The sequence below is a fragment of the Manis javanica genome, chromosome 15 (assembly GCF_040802235.1).
Source record: "Manis javanica isolate MJ-LG chromosome 15, MJ_LKY, whole genome shotgun sequence".
NCBI lineage: Eukaryota > Metazoa > Chordata > Mammalia > Pholidota > Manidae > Manis > Manis javanica.
The window spans coordinates 64377577-64402443 of record NC_133170.1 but is presented as its reverse complement, the minus strand read 5'-3'; the positions used below and the strand labels follow the sequence as shown (position 1 = coordinate 64402443).

Genomic DNA, 24867 nt, shown 5'->3' with positions numbered 1-24867 from the left:
CCATGGAAAAAATATGATTTTGAAAATTCATTTACGTTCTGTTTTCAAGGTATACATCAGCTGTATGCGTAGCTCTGGTTGCACAAAATGCTGGGTACTGTAGAGTCCGTAACTGCTGCTAACATGCTTCTGCATTCTTTAAATTTCTCCCATCCTTTTTTGCATATATTTACTAAAGAAAACCCTAAATCTGGTCAAAGGAAACCCCAAAATTACATCTGTGCAGTGTGCCTAGAGAATGTATCAGTTGAGACAGAAGGTGGAAAGTTATGCTGGGGAAATCCCCCAGAGAATAGGGAGATCGGTGAAGAGCTTGACAAAAATTAAGGTTTTGACCAAGGGAAGTTCTGAAAACAGAAGAGAAAGGCACTCAGTCACACCAGGATAGACAAATGATAGAATGAACAGAGATGGAATCCTGTCCGTGAGTCAGCCCTCAAGCCGTGGCTCTCCACTGAGGGTGATGGTCCCCCAAGGGACATTCGGTGAAGTCCAGAAATGTTTTTGGTTGTCACAGGTGGAAGGGGGCCACTACTGACCTCTAGTGGGTTGCATGGGTTGCATCCAGGGATGCTGCTAAATATATAAAGTGCCTGGAATAGCGTAATATCACAGAATTATCTGGTCCAAGACATCAGTGGTGTCGAGGCTGAGAAACTGCTCTGTGGTAAACAATATCTATATGGGTATATTAGATCCATTACCGGTTCTCAACTTTTAGACTCAACCTTTGTGTGCAAAGCATGAAAGCCTTCATTATATTCTAGGACACAGTGTAGATGTTATCAACCTTGAAAGCATAAAAGTTAGAAATGAGAAAAGTTGGGATTGGGGAGGCCAATGTGGGAGGAAGATCTGAGGAGAGTTTAAATTTGGTTAAAACTCTCATCCTATAAAGTGTGTGTATGGGAACTCTGTTATCACTCCATTAGAAACTATATGTCATAGCACAATATGACAATGGCATTCACACTATTGTCTGTCACAATTACAGGAGAAGGCAGGACTCAGCTGGGGGCCTCCTCATTGACACTGCAACCAGTCTGAATCAGAGATGGGGGTGACAGAGACTCCACCCCTCACAGGAGGCATGTCAAACCTCTGCAGACATATTTCCAAACCACTCTGGAATTAGTATATTTTCTCTTGGTTGGAAATTGCTTGCTTCAAACTGTAAATATAGCCAATAGGGAACCAAAACAGGAAGGCAATTATATTGACTGAGAAAGGCGAGAAAGAATGGCGCGAGCACTAAGATTTCATGTCATACCAGAAAATTGGTAGGAGACTTCCCAGACCTGCTCTCTCCGGAAAGTGTAATACAGCATGCAATCTACATATATGAAGAATGTCTTCATGGCACAGATAGAAGAGTTGAGACCGGTTGCCTGAGAGGAACACATCTGAGGGTAGGGAAGTATGGGATAGCCTTTTGTGGCATTTTATGATAAGCCCATTTCACAAATGTAATCTTTTAGCAATGAAGTGGTATGACCTTGTTAAGATTTTTAAATTCATATGGAAAAGAAAAACATGCATCTGGCTTGTGTTTCAAGGGCTTGCAGAAGATAGCCTCACTGGTAGAAGGTGTGAGCTATCACCAGCCTCATGTGGGCTCTGCAGTAGCGTATCTCACTGCTTCCCCATGGGTGGAAGACTAATTTTCTTTTTGCCTTGTGTGGCTGCTAAAATGCAATGATTCTATACACTGCGCCACAGCCACTAAACCCAGGGGCTGATGCAGTTTACCAACCGGAGTGGTTTATAAATCTGTTTGCAGGGCAGGTGTCAGGTTGATTGATGCCCCCCACTTGTTAAAAGAAGCACATGGATTATTGGTAGGGAGGCAGCGCGAGTGCTAATGAGATTTTGGGTTGCTCTGGTCATCCCATGGCTGTCCTGTTTCACGTGGCATGAGTGAGGATCCACAGTCCAGCATCATCGGGGTCATGTACGGGGGGTGAAGCCAGGGGACTGGAGTGGCAAAGCCTGGCCAAATAAGCCAAATCAAGGACAGAGTGCTGAGTCATTATCCTGTTTATCAGGTTATCGATCTTGGTTAGGCAATGAATTGCAGAGATCTAGGAAATTAACCACCGGAAATCACATTGAGAGGAGCATGACTGCAGAGATGTTAGGCCCCCGCACTGAGTTAGGCGGGGTCTGGCCAAGCTCATCACAACAGAAACCAGGGCCATCAACCAGGAGATGAAAGGTTAGCTGCCTAGCATGTGGAGGAGATGTGGAGTTTTATACCTGAGCAACTAGTTTGTTGGGGGGCCTTGTCCTGAATTCAATGAATATTTTTCTTTTTTATTGAAACTGAAGCTGGAAACTGTTGTGTCTTAGCCTGGATAGATCAGGTTATAGTAAAGTAACAAGGAACCCCAAAATCTCATTTCCCTAAGACAGGGGAAACACTCCTCTGACTGACCAGTGCCCATGCCATACCAGGTATTATATATAGGGTTTTTTCCCCAAGTTTTAAATATCACCTTTGAATATATTTTGGCAGAAAGAAAAATCATTTTTATATCTGATCTGTACATCCAACTTTAACTGAGCAGCATATTTATTTTAGTATGAAATCTAAATTCTTGCTTCTTACATCCCTTTGCTATTTAATGTCTTAGAATTCATTCTGCAGTGGACAAAAAACCATGAGGTACTGTTCCTTTGTGTTGTTGGAGGTAGAGTCAAAAACTGGGGTAAATAATTTGCAACAACATGGATGGAGCTGGAGGGTATTACACACAGTGAAATAAGCCAGGCAGAAAAAGACAAATACCAAATGATTTCTCTCAGTTGTGGAGTTTAACAACGAAGCAAAACTGAAGGAACAGAACAGCTGACTCACAGACTCCAAGAAGGGACTAGTGGTTACCAAAGGGGAGGGGTGAGGGAGGGCGGGTGGGGAGGGAGGGAGAAGGGGATTGAGGGGTATTATGATTGGCACACATGGTGTGGGGGAGGTCATGGGGATGACAGTATAGCACAGAGAAGACAAGTAGTGACTATGTGGCATCTTACTACACTGATGGACAGTGACTTCAATGGGGTATGGGGGGTACTCGATAATGTGGGTGAATGTAGTAACCACATTGTTTTTCTTGTGAAACCTTCATAAGAGTGTGTATCAGTGCTACTTTAATAAAAAAAAAGGATGGGGGTAAATAATGCTGATATGGTAAGATGTTAATTTAAGAGAATCAATACAGTTAGCAGAATATGTCTTTCTGTACTTTAACAACAGGAAAATAAGAGAGCATGTAGTGTTGATATATGTAGCAGGAAAATGTCATATGTAGCTGCCCAAAAGGTATCCTCTCTACGTTTGTATAGTCCTTCACTGTGTAAATCTCATCTTGTCTAGGTAAATTCCAACAGTCTACTGGACTCAGCCTCCCTTGAGAGAAAGTGAGGTGTCGTGAGGATTCAGACTTGTGATCTAGCCTCTGCCAGTGGGATGCACCTATGGGAGGCTTTGCTTCCAGCGTGAGAAAGAGGAAGAATGTGGGTGTCCATCTGGTTGCCTGGGACTAGGGTGAGGCAGTGGGGTTCTGAAAAACCTGCCTGATCTGTTAGCTTCTGAATCATGGCAGAAGCAGCCAGTTTGTGGTGGGCCTTTCTGTGGTTCCAGGCATTGACCCCAGGAGGTCAGGTGGAGGCTGTCCTTCCACCCTGTCAACAGCGCAGGGCTCTATCAATCTGTCAATACTCCACGACACATCCCCTTCTACGGAAATGAGGTAGAGCAGATTGTTGTCTGCAACTAAAATCCTTGACTCATAAAGCATTTCTCAAAAGTAGATACTGTTTTCAAGATACTTTGAAGAATGTGTAAACATGGTGAGAAATGGGTTGTTTTATATAACACATGTATCAGCACTACAGGAAGCTATGCAAGTGTGCAGGAGAGAAGAACATTGCAAATTGTAGGAGGATTAAACTGTGCTCCCAAAGGGGTAGCGTCCCCTCCCCAGTGGCGTCAGTCCTGCCATGTGGATCTTTGATTTGGGGTGTGTGAATTCTTCACCACCTGGTAGCCTGTAGGAATGCCACTACATTGATGTCCTCAATTCAATGGAGTATTTGATGTGGTCTTATTGAGAGTTCAGTCTTTCCAAGGATTTTAAGCAGACAATAGAAGCATTACTTCTGAAACCTGCTTAAATTAGGGGGAATTCTGGCCGCATCTCAAAGCAAACGAGAATATGCAGGTGTGTTCATTTTTTAAAAAGCAAGTAAAATATTTGTCCCAGACTTTATCCTGGAAAGTTTCTCTCCTGACACAGAGCAGCTTTAGAACACCTGAGTCTGTTTCAGGAGCTGCTGCCTCTGGTGCCATTATATGCCCATGGCCCTCCTCTGCATGGGGCAGTTCTCTCACCTGGACCCATCTCAGGTCTCTCTGCCCCTCTTCCACATGCTGGATATCCTGGGAGCCTGTGCCCAAGTGGGGAGCTTATGTGCCCGGGGATGCATGCTTCTAGCCTGCAGTCTGACAACTCAGAGAAGCCAGACCTCTGCAGAGCTGAGCCCTGCTGGCCTACGGCTGCAGTGGGACGCTGGCCTACGGCTGCAATGGGACAGCACAGCACACCCCACCCCGCCACCAGCTTTCCCTGCTTGCCATCCCCTCGCTTCTGCCTCTTGCAAATAAATGCACTCCACCCAGGGCCCTATCTCAGGCTCTATTCAGGGAGAATTCAGACTAATACAATATCTAATTTGCAAAATGACGAACTGAGGTTGATAATTGTTAAATGCAAAGCTTACATCTCGAGAATTAGAAAGAGACCCTATTAACCCATGTGCTTTCATCTAGCTACCTGCCTGCTCAGCTTTATTAGTGAGCATTCTTTGTAAGCAAAATAAATTGAATCTTTTTTTTTTTAACCACTTTTGAGGTATGGTTGACATGTAGAAAACTGCACATATTTACTGTGTCCAACTCGGTGACTTTGGGAACAAATATTCACCCATGAGACCATCACCACCCAAGGCCTCAGACCTATGAGAAATGAGGAGGACCCCTGTCTTCCAGGTTGTACCAGACAGGATTGTCATAACCTGCGGGCAACAGAACACATGTGCACACATGTGCACACACACACATGCATGCAGGCGCACACAGATTTAAGTAAGCAAGACCACAGCTCTGGAGGCCAGAAGTCCAAAGTCAGGGTGTGGGCAAGACCGGGCTCCTTCTATGGGCCTAGGGGGGAATCCTTCCTGCCCCTCCCACTTTGGGGGGGTGTTGACATCCTTGGCATGATAGATGCACCATCCCAACCAATCTCTATTCCATTGCCACAGAGCCGTCTTCCCAGAGTGTCTGTCTGATTTCTCTTCTCATAGGAACACCAGGCACTGGCCCTGGGCCTGTGCTAATCCAGCATTAACTCATTTTAACTCAACTAATTACATCTGCAACGGCCCAGTTTCCAAATAAGGTCCTATTGTGAGATTCTGGGTGAACATGAATTGAAGGGCAGGGGACCCTATTCCCTCCAGTACTGTCACATTTGGGTATTTTTCAAATTTTGGGGAGTACTTCCTAGGAATCAGGCACTGAGTAAAATACTACAGACCCATGGCAAATGTAAGAAGGGTACTGTTAACATCCTCATGTTAGAGTTGAAGAAAATTAGCCACCAGGAGGCAAGCTGCCCAAGGTTAAATCAAAGGTGGGATTTGAGCCCAGCCGTCCACAGAGAGATTCCCTGCCCCTCATCACACCCTCTGCTGGACTTCCACCTGCATACTCTCACCTTTGGGGCCCAAGAGACAGCCCCCAATCCAGCAGCAGCTGGGCAAAGTGGGCAGGAAGAAAGGGACAAATGCAAAACAACCTTCAGAATCTGCTTTTTTTAAACAAATTTTTCTGGAAGTCTCACCAAGTGACTTCCATTTATATCTCATAGACCAGAACTGTGTCACAGAGGAAGGACAGCTAAAAAATGCAGAACTTTTAGCCGGGTATCTTACAGCCTTAAAAAAAATTGGGGTCTTGTGAGGAAGGCAGAACAGACCCCCGGTGAGGCGATAAACTGCCCCTACACACAGATGGATCTCTCAGCGTGCATTAGAAGATCCCAGTGTAATGTGTCCTCCATCCATGTGCTCAGTCCCCTCTGTTTTAAAGTTAATTTTCAAGGGGGATCATGATAAATGGCTGTGCTCATATGCGAAGCAGAAAATCAAGATACTAGAAGCACGAGGAAATTTTAAATAAACGCTCTCATTCTGGTCCAAGCTGTCAGGCCCCCGTGTGATGGTTTCCTTGCCATTTTGTGGCAGCAGCCTGTCAGGGCCTCAGCCACCCTGCAGCAGAGATCTCCCGACCGGTTCCCGGCACCACTGTGCGTCAGGAGCTTTCTGTGATGCTGGGGAAGGGCCGTGCCCAGGAGCGGCTCTCAGGAGTGGACGCACAAGAGCCTCAGCTCCCTCCATGCACCATGGGCTTATTTTTAAGTGTACATTTCATAGAGTTTCCCAGCAGGGAAATATATGATCATATATATCAACATACTGAAATATATAACATACATGATATATTCTATAATATCAACCAACCCCTACAGGATGAAACTCCAGGTGCCCACCCACCATGGGGGGCTGCCTTGATTTCCCCACTCCCCAGCTGACATTTTCTGCCCCCCCGCCCCCACCTCCCACCAATAAATTGCTCTGAGTCCTTGTGCAAGCATCTGTTTCTAGGAGGGATCCAAACTAAGACATAGGTCATGGTGTCCCCCCAAAACAGGGCCAGTTGTTCCCTTACAATAGATGATAATGACTTAGAACCAAGAAAAGGACCTCTACCTCACTTACAAGGTTGTCCCCTTTCTTAAGGCCACAATCCCTTTCTCCTTCCCTAGTCTGCCTCTTTCTAGCCTCCAGGGAGCCAGAGACTGTGGTGTGCTGTGGTCACATACCCAGGAAGCCCTGTGGTATGCACAGGATGTCCAGGTAGCAGAAAGGGGGTTTGAAGTTGCCAGTAAGGGCCATGTCTTCTTGAGAGATCCCTGCCTTATTTCCTAGGCTCTGAGAGCTGTGATACATGGAACCTAGGGCAGCAACAGCTCAGCTTTCTGGGGTTTTCCAGGCCCCAAGATCAGAGCAGCTGTAGGTCTTGTCTCGGTGCATGCCAAGCACTGAGGTGTGCTTCCACCATCATGCTTGTCTTGAGTAGAGGCTTTTGTGAGCCATCCCCATACCATTCACCTCCTGGCAAAAGCAGAACTACATAGGACAGGAGGTTCTGGACATCAGAGACTTGGAAATGCATGGAGAAGCCAGGAAATCCTGGGCCTGGAAGCTCAGTTACTAATCCCCAGCACGATCCTGCAGGCAGAGGAATGTGTCTATTCCATAAGAAAACACCCCAGATCTGCAGGCTTCCAGCAGCTCGCCAGCCATGCCTGGCGTGGGTTCCAAGTGTTACTGACCCTAAATGAGCAACTGCAGTAAAGGCCTCTGAGTCTCATCTCTGGAGCCACACGCTCTTCATGGTTCTGTCACGACGACCACATTGTTTTCCTAAAACTGGTGTCAAAAGTCACAATGCTGCTCCCCCGATCTGCTCTTTCCTTGGAGATAAGCCCATTTGGAACAGAGAGTTAAAGAGTGCTTTCCACATCTTCCTGAACTGTGAATGGTTCCTTTGGGTCTTTATCCTTCAGAGCAGGAAAATATGCATGGCCTCCCCTCCCCAGAGGCAGCAGGAAGTAGCATCCCGTTCTGACTTTGCCCCTTCATTGTTATGCCATGTTTGCACCCAAAATAAAATCGAAGCAGTCTGGGAACCCACAGAGGAGAAAAAAACCAGTGCACAGGCAATGGGGCGTTTGGAGGCCTATGCATATTCAGGCAGTGTAAGGCATGGTCTTTGAAATTCAGGAACATTCCAAGCTGGAGTCTTGTCTTTTAGAATTCAAAAAAGTGAAAAAAAAAAATACAGTTTCATCTCCAAAGGCTAAAGCAAATGAGCTAATTATAAGATGAACCTAATCCTATAAAGGAAAAGTAAGATCTTATATAAGAAATATAAAGTTAACATAAGGAAAACAGTTATGTAATTTTGGATGATAAACTTCTATTCCTTCTTCTGGCGGGCTACTAAAGAGGCGTTGGTGATTTCACATGAAAATCGAATTTACAAGGATCTTTGCAAGCCTATCTCTGACAAGGATGTAAAAGCCCCCCTGGCCAGCTCCTAGCATCCATCCAGACGTTTGTTGCCCTACCAAGCATAGGCCAGACAAGCCCAGGCTTGCAGAGGGAGCCCTACGTGCAGGCTGGTATAGCTCTGGTTAGTGACATGATCGGCACGCACATGACGGATTAAACACAGAATGTCACGGGCTAGAATTCAAAGTCTTGTTATACAGAGATTGTGGGTTGTATGAGGACTTCGATCCACATGTGATTAGAGGGGACAATCCCTGGGGACAGAAATGGGATGCCCTCCAGGTTCTTGGGGCTCGGTTTTCCCCATCTGAAAAATGGGCTCATTTGCTCTCCCTGGACCCTGGCAGTTCACAAACCATAAGAATTCTTAATAGTAACTGAAGAAGGCACAGGTGCATCAGGGAGAGGCCCAAAGTAAAGACACCTGCTCAGTGTCTGGGAAGAGCAATGGAGAAATGGGGAGCCCAGAAGAAGGGGTTCCTCCCAGGCTGCGCTGGAGACAAGGAGACGGGTGGGGGTTCCAGGCCCCACCCCTGGAGTCCTCATTTGTGCATCTGGCACTTGAAGGTGCTGGTGGGCAGACAGCATATACAGCCCCAGGCGCTTATAGTCTAGAAGAGGGATGAGGGGTTGAATAATGATAAGGAAAAGCAAAACAGCAATTGTGCTGGTGCCACAAAGCAGTTGGTTCCCTGCCTTATTTCCAAGGCTGAGGGGCTGTGATGTTCTCGGTTCTGAGAGCAAATACCAAGGGCAGGCAGGGACGCCCCGTGGGACAGGGTCTTGAGCTGAGCTATAAGGGAAGTGTTCATAGGCAAAATGCATATTTGTGTGTGTGTTGGGGGAGTGCACATGTGTGTCACACCAGTGTGACTGTGAGCATGTCACTGCAGCCGTAACAGCATTCCAGGCCTATAAAGAGGCCAGGGCCTGGGGAGCCTGGGGAACTGGCAGAAGGCAAAAGAAAGCCAGGTGGACAGAGTGTGGAGATGGGAGCCGCTCAACCTCCACACACCCCACGTCCTGCATGAGGGGTGTTACTAATCTCAGCTGCATTTAGGGCAGCACTTAAGCTGGCTGCTTAAGCTGGCGTGATTTTGTGTGGTCTCAGACCTAGCGGAGTGGCTGTGGATGAAGGCCTCCCAGATTCACGTCCCACCTTCATGGCTTTCTGGCTGTGTAACCTTGGTCAAGGTACAAAACCTCTCTTTGCTGACTGCTCTGTGGAAAGAACCCTAATCCTGTTGGGATGCAGTGAGAGTTAATAGGCCCACGTTTGTAAAGCGCTTAGAACAGTTCCTGGCACAGAGAGAGGTTGGTCAGACAGCACTGATGACAAGTGGCCCCCTTGCCTTCACCCGTCATATTCTCCCTGCGGGAGTCTGGTGCTGATGGAACACCCTCTCCGTGACAGGGTGCCTCAGCCGGCACTGGATGCTGCGGTCCCTCCCTTGCACAGAGGGATGTCATGAAGGCTGTGTTTGCTCTTGCAGGAGGCGGAGATCCTGAACACAGCCATCCTCACAGGGAAGGTGGTGGCGGTCCCAGTAAAGGTGGTCTCTGTGGAGAAGGATGGCACCGTGACAGACCTGCTGAAGGCCGTGGAGTGCCGGTCATCTGATGAAGATGTGATTAAGGCAAGTTGCCCCCCGTGACCGTGGGAATCACCGTGCCTATCAGGAGAGCACCCTGCACAGAAACACCGGGCAAGGACCAGTGTTTGCCAGGTGCTTCTGGCCTCTTCCCAGCTCCCTGAGGAAGCTGGGGGGATGCAGGGGCCCCCACCCGCAGAGAGGCCACACTCCCCACCGCCAGGCTGTGGAGGCCAGCAGCGAGTCAGAGCCCAGCCTGGCCAGCACGTGGCCCCAGGAGGTTCCCCAGCACAGGGCATGTGAAGTCAGTAGGCTGTGAGTGCGCGGTTTCACTAGCTTTGTTTAACTGCTCACGCCACACGAGACCAGGAGGATCCCTCTCCATCCCCTGGCCAGCTCCAGAAGCCCCGAGAGTTAGGGACACAGGGACAGCTTTCTGTAGGTTGGCACATGCCCTCCTTCTGCCTCCTTTCTCTTCTTAAACTGCCTACAGAAATGATGCAAAGGCAGGCCGGCAGACAGATGCATTGGGCGCCAGGTCTCTCCCTGTGGCACGCTTCCAGTCAGCCAGGGAGATGAGCTCGTCACGTCCCCACCGCCCACTCCAGAGTCATGGCTGTGCTGGCATGCACAGCTGCAGCCTCACTGGGCCAGCCACCCACGAGTGAGGGCTGGGCCAGGGGCGGTGGGACAGCTCTCCTCGAGGGTTCTGGAACAGCCAGCATCTCCTGGCCGGTCTGGGCAGAGCCTCTGCTCTGATGGGGACACGAGTGTTTCTGCCCAGTGGAAGGCGGTGGGCAGACGCAGATGGAATCCCCACGATGTGCTAGGTCCTCTTCAAGACTAGGACCCACGTTCGCAGCTCACCCCACGTCCTCAGGTGCCCGGGGAGGAGGCAGAGATGTGAGAAAGTGTCAGGCAGTGGGCCTCTTACGGAACCCACACTGCCCCCTGCAGGCCCCTGGGCGTCAGCACATGGCAGGTGCCCCTCCAGCTGCCCAGACCAGTATCCTGGCTCATCCTTGCTTTCCCATCTTCTCTCTCCCCCCATATCCAATCGTTCAGCAAATCCTATTTTCAATGCCTTTATAACAGACCCTGGACCCAGCCCTTCTCCGTGGTGTCCTGCCCCCACCCCAGCCTAAGCCAGCCTGTCTCCCCTAGCTCAGTGCAGTGACCTCCTCGTTGGCTTCCCAGAGGTCACCTTTCCCAGTGTCCCTACCCCAGTCTCTCTTTAGGCAGCAGCCAGGGTGATCACGTGCAGGTCTGAGGAAGAGGTTCCGGGGCTCAGAACCACCCCCTGGCTTCCCTTCCATCGCAAAGCTAAAGCCAAGGTGGCTACAAGGATATGCAGAATCCAACACCCCTGGCCCCTCCTGCCCCACCTGCCCCACCTGCCCCTCCTACCACACCTGTCCCACCTGCCCCACTGACCCTCCTGCCCCTCCTGCCCCACTGCCCCACCTGCCTCTCCTGCCCCACCTGCCCCTCATGTCCCACCTGCCCCACCTGCTCCTCCTGCCCCACCTACCCCTCCTGCCCCACTGACCCACCTGCCCCTCCTGCCCCACCTACCCCACCTGCCACACCTGCCCCTCCTGCCCCACCTGCCCTTCCTGCCCCACCTGCCCCACTGACCCACCTGCCGCTCCTGCCCCACATGCACCACTGACCCACTGACCCACCTGCTCTGGCTGCCCCACCTGCCCCACTGACCCGCCTGCCCCTCCTGCCCCACATGCACCACTGACCCACTGACCCACCTGCCCCTCCTGCCCCTCCTGCTCCACTGTCCCTCCTGCCCCTCCTGCCTCTCCCCCCCACCTGCCCTTCCTGCCCCACCTGCCCCACTGACCCACCTGCCGCTCCTGCCCCACATGCACCACTGACCCACTGACCCACCTGCTCTGGCTGCCCCATCTGCCCCTCCTGCCCCATGTGCCCCTCCTGCCCCTCCAACCCCACTGACTCACTGTCCCACCTGCCCTCCTCCCCTCCTGCCCCACTGACACACTGACCCACCTGCCCAACCTGCCCCACCTGCCCCTCCTGCCCCTCCTACCCCACCTGCCCTTCCTGCCCCATCTGCATAACTGACCCACTGATGACCTGCCCCTCCTGCCCCAATGCCCTTCCTGCCCCACCTGCCCCACTGACCCACTGATGCACCTGCCCCTTTGACCCACTGACCCACCTGCCCCTCCTGCCCCACATGCACCTCCCTCCCCACCTGCCCAACTGACCCACTGACAACCGGCCCCTCCTGCCCCACCTGCCCCACTGCCCCACATGCCCCACTGACCGACCTGCCCCTTCTGCCCCACTGCCCCTCCTGCCCCACATGCCCCTCCTGCCCCACCTGCCCCTCCTGCCCCACATGCCCCTCCTGCTCCACCTGCCTCTCCTGCCCCACTGCCTCTCCTGCCCCACCTCCCCCAATGACCCACTGACCCACCTGCCCCTCCTGCCCCACATGCCCCACTGACCCACCTGCTCCTCCTGCCTGACATGCCCCTCCTGCCCCACCTGCCCCACCTGCCCCACTGCCCCACCTGCCCCTCCTGCCCCTCCTGCCCCACCTGCCCCACTGCCCCACCTGCCCCTCCTGCCCCTTTGACCCACTGCCCCACCTGCCCCTCCTGCCTCAGTTGCCCCACCTGCCCCTGTGGCCCCACCTGCCCCACTTGCCCAACCTGCCCCTCCTGCCCTACTGCCCCTCCTAACCCATGTACCCCACTGAACCACTGACCCACCTGCCCCTCTTGCCTCACTGCCCCTCCTGCCCCACATGCCCCACTTGCCCCACTGCCCCTCCTGTCCCACCTGCCCCTCCTGCCCCACCTGACCCTCCTGCCCCATGTGACCCACCTGCCCTTCCTGCCCCACTGGCCCCACTGACCTACTGACCCACCTGCCCCTCCTGCCCTACCTGCCCTACCTGCCTCTCCTGCCCCTCCTGCCCCACCTGCTGGACTGAACCACTGAACCACCTCCCCCTCCTACCCCTACTACCCCTCCTGTCCCACCTGCCCCAGTTTCCCCAGTGCCGCATCTGCCCCTCCAGCCCCACCTGCCCCACCTGCCCCTCCTACCCCACTGCCCCTCCTGCCCCTCCTGCCCCACCTGCCCCACTACCCCTCCTGCCTCTCCTGCCCCACCTGTCCCACTACCCCTCCTGCCCCACTACCCCTCCTGCCCCTCCTGCCCCACTGACCCACTGACCCACCTGCCCAAGCTCAGGACTCACGCTGGCAGTGCTCCCTCTGCCTTCCCAGCTACACTGCAGGCAGGGCTCTTCCTCCCATGTCAGCTCCCCCACCCTCTGCCCCAGAAGCTGGCTGCCAGGCCTGCTCCCCGCGTCAGCTTCCCAGCCTTTCCTGAGCAGCCCGAGTAAAATGCTCCCACCCACTCCCAGCCACAGCTCTCCCCCCAATTCCTGCCTATTCTCCATCTGTAATATTTATTCATAGGCTGTTTATAATATAGTTTGTATATTTACATATTATGTATATTTATATATTTTCATGGATATTATATATATTACAATTTATGTATTGTCTGACTACCTCCCTGGGACATAAGCTCCAGGAGGGCGGTGCTGTTTTGATTCACTTCATTCACTGCTGCACAATCATGTACAACTCCCGAGGCAGAGAGTATGAACTCAACTCATGTGTGTCCAGTAAGTGAACAAGGCACACTCAAGAGAAAACGTATAACTGCATCATTAAATGGTTGTCAGGGGAATACAGACATAAAGGATGAATGTGCACCCAGTTATGGATCAAAAAAATTAACTAAAAGATGTTCTTTGTGCCATGCAGCCACACTCCTTAGCCACCTGTGATTTCAGCTGTAGCTGCACATGCATCTGGCAGTGTCCCACCTCTAATGCCTAGTGAGTCTCTCAAGCCTACCTCTCTCCCAAAGTTGGGAGAGCTTTCTCAGCCCTCCTGGGAGGTAGGTTCCCCCAGGGGAACTCTCAACCAACAGGGATGAGTGTCAGTGGGTAAGGGCCACTGTCTCCGTCCTTCTGAAAGTCTCTGCATTTGATAATATACCACAGAGGCCACCTGGAAAGGTAGGGTTGAGCCCCAGGTGCTCACAGGGGTGACAAAATCACTAATACCTTTTATTGCTGTTTTCCTCCTTCCTTTTCTTGTCTTCCTTGCTGTCCTCATACCTGCTGCCAAGAATCACCTCCTTACCTGCACCTAATCCTTGTCTCAGGCTCACTGAGTCCAAATTAAGGTACAGAGGGTATGAGAAAGCATGGGGTGTTTGGCAAACTCTTATAACTCAGCATGGTCTGAATGCAGAAGGTTTATTGTTCATGATAATGATAAAAATAATAACTCCCTTTTAGGAGCATTTACTATGGGCTAGGCACAGAAAGTATTGATCTCCCAAGACTGGCAAGATCCCCATTTGAAAAATGAGGAAACTGAGGCTCAGTTCACTAGTCAAAGATCATACTCTAATGCAAAGAGATGTAGTTGCAGAGGTGAGTCTAATAACTCAGATGCCGGAGAGCCAGGAATGCTGGCTTAAGGAGTTTAATTTGACACTGTAGATGGAAAGATAATCCCTGTAGGCGGTTAACAACAGGATGGCCAGACTACATAATTTCATTATCATTTCATAAACAAGGCTTGATTGAGTGCCTGCTTTTTGCCATGGAGAATGATGGGTGAGTGATGGGTCAGAGTCAGCAACTAGGGTCAAGAAGTTCAACCCAGCCTGCTCCAGCCCCTTCCAAACTCTTCTGCTTTTCAAGATCCACAATGATATGTTTCCTCCATAAAGTCATCTGTGATGAATTGATGTCTTATCAAGTCCATATGCAATTCAATCTAGGAATTTATTGAGTGCCCTCTAACACCAGACTCTGGGATAAAGAACACTGAGATGAACTTGTAGAGAAGAGGGATCTCAGAAACCAGATACGGCAGGGAGGTTTGTTACTTACAGTTTGATTAGCTTCAGGTTTGCAGCATTGTACATTTGCTTTCGCACTATAGAAAGTTCCTTTATTGGTTTTACAACCACTTTGAGTTCCCTCCTGGTTGCACAGCCTGCAGGAACATGGCTGATTCCTGCTGTGAATGTTTCTGCTCTGCCTCACCCCTTTTCACAAGCCTTTCTTCTGATAACAGTAACATGATTTTTTCCAGGAAATCCCTCTATGTCTTTGCACTAAATCCAGGCAGTATAAATGGTGTTATTGTCTCCACCTCAACTTCCAGAGCCCATGTGGCTCCAGTGGCCAATAAATCATTGCTTCCCTCTGGACACTCATGGGCTCAGGACAGTGTCCAGTCCTGGCCAAGGAAGTGCCTGTGGCTGGAGACTGGCTGGAGCTCTTGTGGAAGAAGTCCTGTCTCTCCTCTTGTTCTCATTCACCATCCTTGGAAGGGGATCCTGGAGTTACCGGGTATCATTTTGAGAAAGGAGCCTGCCACGGAATTGCAAGCAAGAGAGGAGGCCAGAGCCACTGTGCAGGAAGTCCATCCTTACGACACCACCCAGAGCGTGAATCCCAGACACGACTGGACTTTCCCTGAGCGTGAGCCCACGGATTCCTTTGTGAACGCGATTTGAGTTGGGCTTGTAATACCAGTCACCAAAGAAGCCCTCACTTGTATCTGCCCCCTCATATGCTCAGAATGACCTGAGTCACCCTGGGGCTCATGCAGCCCCCCTCAGCAATGCAGCAGACTCAGGGAACGTGGAAAGCCTGCCTGGGTTCAGTACTGCCTCCATCCAAAAGCTTCACAGCCCCAATGCACAGCTTACAAATCAAATCCCACAGCCTGCACAGCTGCCACCGCACTGCTCTGAGTCACAGATGTTGAGAGTCACTTGGTATAGACAATGTTTAGTGTCCTTCGGGGGCCCTTGAGAAAGGAAGCCGAGGGATCCATGGAGAAGTGTCTCGGCCACCTGTGCAGCTGCCAGAGCCTCTGGCGCATGGCCTGCATCGGAGCCCCGGCTTGTTATTTTTGTTCACTTGCTCTCCCTCCTCCGGCCAGAGGCCCAGGAAGCTGTTCTCTCCCATCCTCACCTAAACCTCCTTTCAGGAAACTCACTGGAGGCTCATGCACACCGACTGACCTGGGAATTCCACGAAGGCACGTGGCCTTACGCCCCCCACAGCTGCTGCCTTTGTCAGAAGGCGCGGCTCCCTAACGGGCACATTCAGACAGTAACAGTGTATCCGTGGTTCTTAGGGGTTGGGGATAACGGGAAATCCCACCCACACTGAGGTAAGTTTAAAAATGTTATCGGCTGACATCATTGGGAAGTCCAGAGGCAGGGCTAGCTGATGGGGGTTTTATTCAGAACCTCCAAAGGTACGGCAAAAACATTCTCTCCCTCTCCCTGTCTCTCTCCCCCATCCTGTGGACACTCTGCCTTCCGTAGGAGCTTATGCCCACACAGGCTGCCCTTGTGGGGGCAAGGTGGAAGCCTCAGAACTCGCTCAAATCCAACAGAAAAGACATCTGCCCCCGGCCAGTCCTGTCTAAATGCTCGGAAGCTCTGGTGCCACCTATTTAGGTCACTTCATTATTCTCATGCCAAGTCCTGCAGCCAGCACCCTAACACACTGATATCCAGGGACAAAACCACCCCAAAGCAGGGAACTACAAGGCACACTGGGGAGGGGCCCCAGGCAGGCCCATTGCTTTTATCCCTGAGCAGGGCAGGGGCCCCCAGGGACAGAGTGGCAAGGTCCCCACAGCCATTGGGGCCCGCAGAGCCTTGGGGGTACGGAGCTCCACTGCAGGGCGAGGGCAGTCACCCTGTCACAGAGCGAACCCACGGCACACGCAGGCGTGAGGGCGGACGGGGCTCTGGCATCCTCCTGAAATGTCTGTGAGGGGTTCTGCCGCTTGTGGGCTCAAGCATTCATGAACAGTTCCTAGATGGACAGGCATCTCCCCAGTCCCACAGCCCCATCCTCCAATGGCCAGAGAGGGAGTCAGCCCCCACCCCCCAGTCTGATGTCCTCTGGTGACTCTGGTCCCTGCTGGCCACAGAGGCTCTGCTTTCTCACCAGTGTGTCTCAGCTCAGGGGCTGCCCTGGCCCTCCAGCACAGACTCACACTGGTCAGAAATTGGGCACAATAAAGCCTCACGTCTCCCAAGGGCTATCCAAGCCGAATGTGTGCTGTGTGTGATGGAATTTCAGGGACAGCGTGAGACGCTTCACAGCTGCAGGAACAGGCTGTCCCAAGGAGCGTGCATCGTGTTTACGAGTGTGAGCTCTTGTGTCAGCTGGTCTGGATCTAAATCCTGGCTGATATGTATATGTGAGAACCAGGCCAGATACTTAACCTCTCTGTTGCTCAGCATCTTCCCTTGTAAAAGAGACATGAAAACATCTTTATGACATCTTATGGGATGTTGTGTCCAATTTGATTCCACATGGCATTGGACAATTACTCTTTCACAGTCTCTTTGCTCATGTGTATGTTCTTATAAGTAGGAATATGCTTTTAGCTATATTCTTGCCCTTAGGAATATCTGCACTCTCCCTGGGTTTAATCTAAAACTGGACAAGCAGGGTTGAAGTTCAAACACTTTCCACACACGTCCGCACTAGAGCCACTGCTTTTGGCTTTGTCCTCCAGCCCCGAATCTATTCTCATCCCCGCAGTGAAAGTAACCCTTAAGGGATAGGAACCCTGTCGCATCACTCCACTCCGATCATCCTGTGGCTTCTCTTCTACTGCAGAGTGAAATCTAAACTCCTTGTATCAGCCTCTGAGGTTGTCCAGTCCCCCTCGCTCCCAGTCCCCTACCAGCCTGAACACACTTGTACCTCGTGTCCTCCAACCACACTGACTGTGGAGGCCTGGGGCCTCCCTGGCATGCTCCAGCCCCAGGCCCCACACTGCTGCCCCCTCTGCAGGAACACACACAGCTCACTCCCTTTAGGACTCGGCTCACGTGTCGTGTCCCCACCACAACCACACTCCGCCCCAGGCTCTCTCTGTTTCTCCTCATGGAAGTTTTCGCCATGACCCGGCTACATTTTTCCTTGTTATGTGTTTACTGTCTGCCCCGAGGAGGGTGAGGACTTGGTTTGAGCCTTGCTGACTTCCCAGGGCTTGCAACAATGCCTGCCGCCTAATAGGCCCTCTGTCAATAGCTGTTCAAAGGAAGGGTCTTACCTAAAAAGTTACAAAGTGAATGAGGGCAAAGAGCACCATCTCTCTGGGGTCATGCGGAAGATTCTGTCAGAATTGTCTCTTCAGTAGGAAACAAACCAGTAAGCAGTAGAACAGCATTCTACTCACTTGAATGAGGAGATACTAATTGTACAGTGGAATTTCCCTGACCCTGCACGGAAAAAAGCAGAAACATTCCCAGGTTGGTGGGTGGAACTCCGTCTAGGCCCAAGGGAAAAGGGAGGTGTTCCAGTTGACGATGGATATGGTGTTGACAGATGATTCTTAGAGTTATGTCAAAATGGCCTTAGTCCAATGCAGGACACAGTAAAATGTGATGACAGTGGCTTCAGACACAACAAACTGCTTGTAAAGGCCAGAAACAAGGATGAGGTTTGGAGGAAAGGCCCATTGCTGCTCCCTATCTACTGTTTCTTCACGAAGGGAGGCTTGTGACAATGAATTAGGAGGCTTTGGCAACTTCAATGGGAGCAAGAAGCCACAGGCCAGGCACTCCTTTTGCGGACCCGGGTAGGCAGTGAGACTCACCACAGGAGGACTGTGGACCATTGCTGCCAAGCTTCTAAAGATCAGATGACAAAGATCACACTTTTGAAGTCAAACAATACATGCATGGTCAAAAGGGCTTCCGTTTGAAAGCTTTCCAAGAACAATTTTTACTACAGCTGAATTTTACCTTTCTTTAGACCTGATCTCTTAAGTAAGATGACTGTCCTCTGCTTACAATGTTCTTTTCCTCAGTCATTCACGTGTGGGCATGGCTGATAGATCTGGGGGAATTCTGGACAGGGGACATACATATTTAACTCATTTCTGTGTTCCTGAACTTAACCAAAGGCCTGGCACATAGTAATTACTTAAAAATCATCACTTGTTGAATGGTAAAATCCACCTAGAGCTTTATTAAGCATTGGGAAATGAAGAGGTATAAAGAAGTGAAAAGAATCTCTAGTTCCTTTCCATGGTATTTACAGTTAAATTGACTTTGTTAACACACATACTCTGTGTTTAATGAATTACTTCAGTAAAATCATATCGTGAATGTGTTATTTGCCAAATGCTCAGAGGCATGAGCTCAGGTATCTGTACACCTGGAGCCAGGCCCTCACTGTGAGCTGAGGTTTCCTGCTGGACACCACCTGGTGGCAGCAACCGGAATTATAGGCATAGTAACCAGGATTCTAACACGCCGCTGAGGGTGAACCTTGCTAACACCCTGCATCTCTGTGATGGAAATTATTTATTTGACCTACTGTTCTGTGACTACTAAAACAATTGTTTTAGGACAAGGGAAAACGTATTGACAACAGGTGCACCAAGGCATGAGTTATAGGCCATAAGTCATTTGAAATCCTCTAACTAAATGCTGACTGAGGCAGTTAAAAACTGTGTCACATACAGAATGCATGTAATTGGTTCAAAGCCATTGTATTGCTCTTTTGAAACCTGACATACCTTAGAACGGTGGTGTTTTGCCTGATGACTTAGGAGTCAGACCTCTATTGGTGCTAAAATGAGGTATGCAGCTACCAGCTCACACATCACATTTAAAATGTATCTGAGCATGCAACACACCTGCTGTGACTCAAACCACAATTTACATCAGAAACTTTCATTAACAGAGATACTGGTAGATAATTAGTGCCAACCCAATAGCATATTCCTATCTTCTGCTTCCATGGAGTTAAAATAAATAGGGATAAAAAAGGAATGGCCAAAATGTACATGGAGAACTTAAAATTAGAGACTATACCTATCTAAAATGGTTTTTTAAGTGTTCTTCAGAGTCTGGCATGGGGAGTTTCTATCTTTAAGAGCTTGACATAAAGCCATGATTTCAATTTTAGGGTGAGTTACAAAAGTTTCTGCTCTTTCCTCTAAGGGAAAGGTCTTTGATCCAAGGGGAGAGGAGGGAGAGTGCCAGGGGGTTGATGAGGGTTTGTGGCCAAGATGCAAAGCCAGCCTAGGCAGAACCCATGAGTTAGAGTTCTCACCTTGGACATAGGGTCGCAGTCAGTGAAAGTGTGGCCCCAAGTCCCAACTCCAGTCCCCTCTTCAGGCCCTCCAGTCTTTGAGCAACATTTCTCAGGACACATCCACTGGGACAGGGGGTCCAGGGAGCGATTGACATGGCCCAACCAGCAGGTGCAGACAGGGCTCGGAGTTGTAGGAAACAGGGTGATACACAATTTTTGGTGAGAACCAGAGATGAGCATTTCCGCCACCTCCGAACATAGACATGTTTTTTTCTGAGCCATCTTAAGACTTGAGGGGTCCAAAGTTCAGAAGTTACTGTGAAGGCTCCTATGTGGGCTTCAAAGTGAAAGCCGTCCTGAAGTGGTTGTGACCAGTCCAATGAGCAGTCTTAAGAGCAAACAATAGTCATTCAACAAATGTTTATTTAGTTTCCCATGTGCACAAGAAACTGCTCCAGGCACTGTAGGTCAGCAGTGCACAAAACAGAGTCCCTGCCCTCATGATTTAGGTAGGAGAGCAGCAAATCTGAGTTTCTTATATTTCCTTTTTGTTCATAAATATAGTTTCATATATTTTTTCTTTGTAAGGGAGGAAAATAGATATTTTCATATATAAAATATCCTGTATAACCTATGTAGTTTCATATACAGATAGATATCCTACATATAACTTTGTACATGTAGTTTTCTCTCTACAGTATGTATATGTGCATCCTTTTACATATTACTAATTATATATTAACATACATATTACATATACGCTTATGTATATATATAAAACATATCACCTATTTATATCCTATTTCTCATATAGATTTTCATATATATAGTTTCCCTTATAGAGGAGCAAATAAGGATATTTTCACTTGTCTGTATATCCTAGATGCTATATATATTTTACATATATATTCTCTTTTCATATATATAGTATGTTTTTTATATATATTGTTTCACATATATAAACACCCTATTTTCATATGTACATATTCTATATATTCATTTGTAGCATATATAACTACCCCATATCCTATCTAATATTATCATGTAATGTCAATATATCTCCTAGTTTCCCCCTCTGTGTTTTCTCAGCAAGGTGTATGTGTGTGCACACATGTGGGTGTGCATAGGTACAAAAATGTATTTGCCTCCCTGAGAAGGTGACTTTGAGCCCAACTCTAGAGGCTGAGTGAGCTAATCCTATGGGAATCAGGGTCAGGACGTTTCAGGAGGAGGAAGGTGAGGGCAGGGTTGGTGGGCAGTGTGGGAGGATGTGGGTGAGCATGCAGGGGAGCAGGGCTGGGGGCAGTCAGGACATGAGTGTGGGTGCAGGGTCAAGGGGGATGGGTCCTGGACCAGAGGCAGGTGGCAGGAGCTCTGGCCACTGCTAAGAGACAGAGTGTGGCTGGGCTGTCTTGAATCCCTTGCAATGGGTATTAGTTTTCCATTGCTAGTGTGAAAAAAACACCACAAATGCATAGACTTTGAAACATGCATGTATTATCTTACAGTTGTGTAGGTTAGAAGACAGCATGGGTCTCACTGGACTAAAATCAAGGGGTTGGCAGGACGGCATTGCTTTTAGGATGGTTATAGCAGGAAGTCTGTCTCTCTGATACCTCCATCTCCTAAAGATGTCAGTCGAAGGTTAAAAACTTCCAGTTATAGGATGTGTAAGACCTGAGGAGCTAGTGTACAGCATGGTGACTGTAGCTAATAGTTCTGTGTTGTATACCTGAAAGCTGCTGAGAGAGTAGGTCTTAAATGTTCTCCCTGCAAAAATAAACTAATAAACATGTGAGGTGATGGGGCTTTTAACTACCTCATTGTGGTGCTCAGTCATGTGCGGTATGACTTAACATCCCCAGATACCATATACCAATTATATCTCAATAAAGCTGGGGCATGTTTAATATTGAAACCAGAGATTTTCCAGTTTTGTCTCCCAGTGATTGCAGAATGCATAAAACCAGAAGGGATTATGATAGCTATGATATCAAAATAATAAATGTAATGCAATTAGATAAAATAAATGTGTTAATAAGCATTATAAAAGTAAAAGAATAACTATTGTTTATATTTCATCAGATTTAATTCATCACTGACTTCTACTTTGATTTCAGAGCCCAGTAAGGAAGAAAAGAGCTGTGATTAAAACATGATGCAAAGCCGAGGCGCTGTGGGTTGTAAAGGTCACCCGAGGTCACCCGAGTAGCAGAGAAAGTACAAGTGGGGGAGAGGAAAGAGCAACTTAGGGTTGATGAAATTAAGTCCTTCAAAGGCGGAATCCCTTGCTTGTAAACTGTGCTATAGGCGAATGATTTTAAGAAGACATTTTGTTACTCTCCAGTATCGTTAGATGCAAGGCAGAAGGCTCACTGGCTGAAATGACAAAGAAGTTCCCACAGAAATTTAAAAATTTGTCTTTGAAAAAGTAAATAAAGGGAACCCAAGCTCACTGCTGTCCTCTTCCCTCTTCAAAGCCAGCACGGTTGCATTTCTGATGATTCTGCTGTTTCATCCGTATCTCCCTCCCATGTCTGCTTCTAAGGGCCTTCTGACGGCACTGGCCCCCAGGTAATCCAGGATGGCTTCCCCAACTCACGGCCCGCTGATCACAACCTTAATTCCATCCACCACCTGAATCTCCCTTTGCTGGGTGACATAGTCCCAGGTCCCAGGTTAGCGTGTTGGCATCTTTGGGGCATCTTTGGGGCACATCATCCTGCCTACACAGGCCACCTTGTCAACATCTCAGCCTTCAGCCTCCCAGCAGGGCTTCTTTTGTTATTTAGATGATGGTATGTCACATGCATCCTTTTCTCCTGAACAGACATCTCTGGTTTGGGGGTGACAAAACAAGAGACCTTTATGACATTCTCTGGCTGTGCACGGCCTTCTTGTAGACGGAGCGCTACTAATTTTCTTGATGGGTGTGGATGGCCAGGCCACAGTGCCCCTCCCCTTCACATCCAATAAACCTGCAACAGCTCCCACACTGGCCATGTTCCAGGTCCCTCTGCACCTCCCTCCTGCCCAGGGCGTGGTGGTCGCCGGCCATGTGTGGCTCCCCAACATCACCTGACCTCCTGGTCTTAATTCTAAAGCTTGAGCAGGACCAGCTTCATTCCTTCTCAGCAGTTGGGACTTTGAAAGAGTTTTCACATCAGACCGTCTTTGTATTTTCATTGCATTATCTCCAAGCTCCACGTGACACTTTTTAGTCCAGGGGCCCCCAAATGCTCAGATTATAGGTCACCAGCCCCTAAGTTGTGAGAGGAGATAGTTTGGACACCTCCAAATGTGATGAACAATTTTTCTGGGCTTCCTTCCACTGGCTTATTGGAGAGTAACCCCTCAGTGCTTTTTCTCCTCCCTCTCGTGGAACCAAGGGCCAGAGGTGGTTCCCTCACAGGAGCACTGCCTCCCCCAGTAAAACAGCCTCTCTTATCCTGCAGTGCCTCCTCACTGGTGGATGTGTTGATTCTCTCGTAATCAAATAGCACTGTGAGTGGTCCAGGAAGGCAGGTGGCCCTGCTGCTGATAATCTCAGACTTTAGGTTCTGCACACGGGAAACCTATTACTCAGCCATGGTCTTAGTCATCAATTCAGCGAAGGCAGGATGCAGCTTAGTAGTTAACATTCTGTTCTATGTGGAATAAAGCATTTACCTGTTTCCTGGCGTTTCTGATTGCAAAGTTCTGGATAAGCTCACGGAAGCTCAAACTTCTCCCCAGGCCCCTGTTTGGTTAGTACCTTGGGTATATTCCTCATAAACCTAGGAGCATTTCAGCACCAGGGACAGATACATCATGACTGCCCTGAGAGGCATTTTCAGCTCATAGAAAATGGGCACATGCCAGGATAGAAGAAGGAGGGGAGGATGTTGGAAGGTTTCCTGGAGGAGATTGTGACTGTGATTGTGGGGACAGGAGGGAAGACTGGGCAGGCTTCCTGGGCAGAGGAAATAGCTAACCCAAGGGATGGGGCATGAGGGGGAATGGTGGTGCTGAAGGGCACTGTGAGTGGTAGGATCTGAGCACAGGAAAGCCCATTGAAGGGGCAGGAGATGAAGCTGGACAGGGGGCAGGGTTTCAGCTTTGGTGTCATTGACATCATGGACTGGATCATTATTTTTATTTGGCGGAGGTTGACCTGTACCTGGCAGAGTGTGTAGCAGCATCCCTGGCCTTTTTGCTGGATAACCATAGCCCCCCTCCCCACCTGTGGCAACCTATAAACATCTGCAGACACTGCCAATTGTTTAAAGAATTACAGGAAAGAAGTGATGAGTTGTAACCTAAAATGATGGTTGGGGTTGCAAAGAAAGGGTAGATTTAAGCCACAGTGAAGAGGTGAAATTGATGTGCATCACTGATTAGAAGTGGCAGGTGATACAGCAGAATTTGTGGATGACTCCCAGGCTCCCAGCTTGGACATATGAGGGGACCGTGGTTCCATTCAGAAAAATACTGACCTTCCAGAAAAGAAGCAGGTTTGTGGGGGACATAAGGGTAAATGTAGTGCAAACAGTATAGAAGGGCTGTGTTTGGGGTTTCAAAAGCTGAGGGACTCAGGTGATCAGGACAGCCAATGTGCTACGTATGAATAAGATATCATTTTGCATATTTGTCATGCTAGATCACTTTTGAGAATCATAGTAGACACTACTGAGGATTACAGGCATAAAGCTATCCCATCCTGGGCCACCCCAAATGTGGCCAAATATGTACCAAGGCAGATCTGCCTTATTGGACAAGGGTGGGTCTGGTATTTAGGGGGAGATTTCTGAGCACAGAGAAACACTGTGAGTCAGAAACCCTGAAGCAGTATCTCACTGGACAACAGCCTGCAATGTAATGCAGTTTCCAAAGGAAAAGTCACCCAGGAAGGTGAAAGTTGGAAAGAAC

The 24867-nt window shown here is 49.4% G+C and overlaps 1 protein-coding gene across 4 annotated transcripts in view; it reads left to right on the top strand.

The window, feature by feature from the left end:
* TMEM132D (transmembrane protein 132D) overlaps positions 1 to 24867 on the top strand; it is a 511610-nt gene that overhangs the window by 419539 nt on the left and 67204 nt on the right. For all 4 annotated transcript variants that reach the window (XM_073222682.1, XM_073222681.1, XM_073222680.1 and 1 more), the window contains one exon: positions 9690 to 9833. In XM_073222682.1, coding sequence (XP_073078783.1) covers positions 9690 to 9833 — 144 coding nt within the window. The remainder of the gene's footprint in view (positions 1 to 9689; positions 9834 to 24867) is intronic.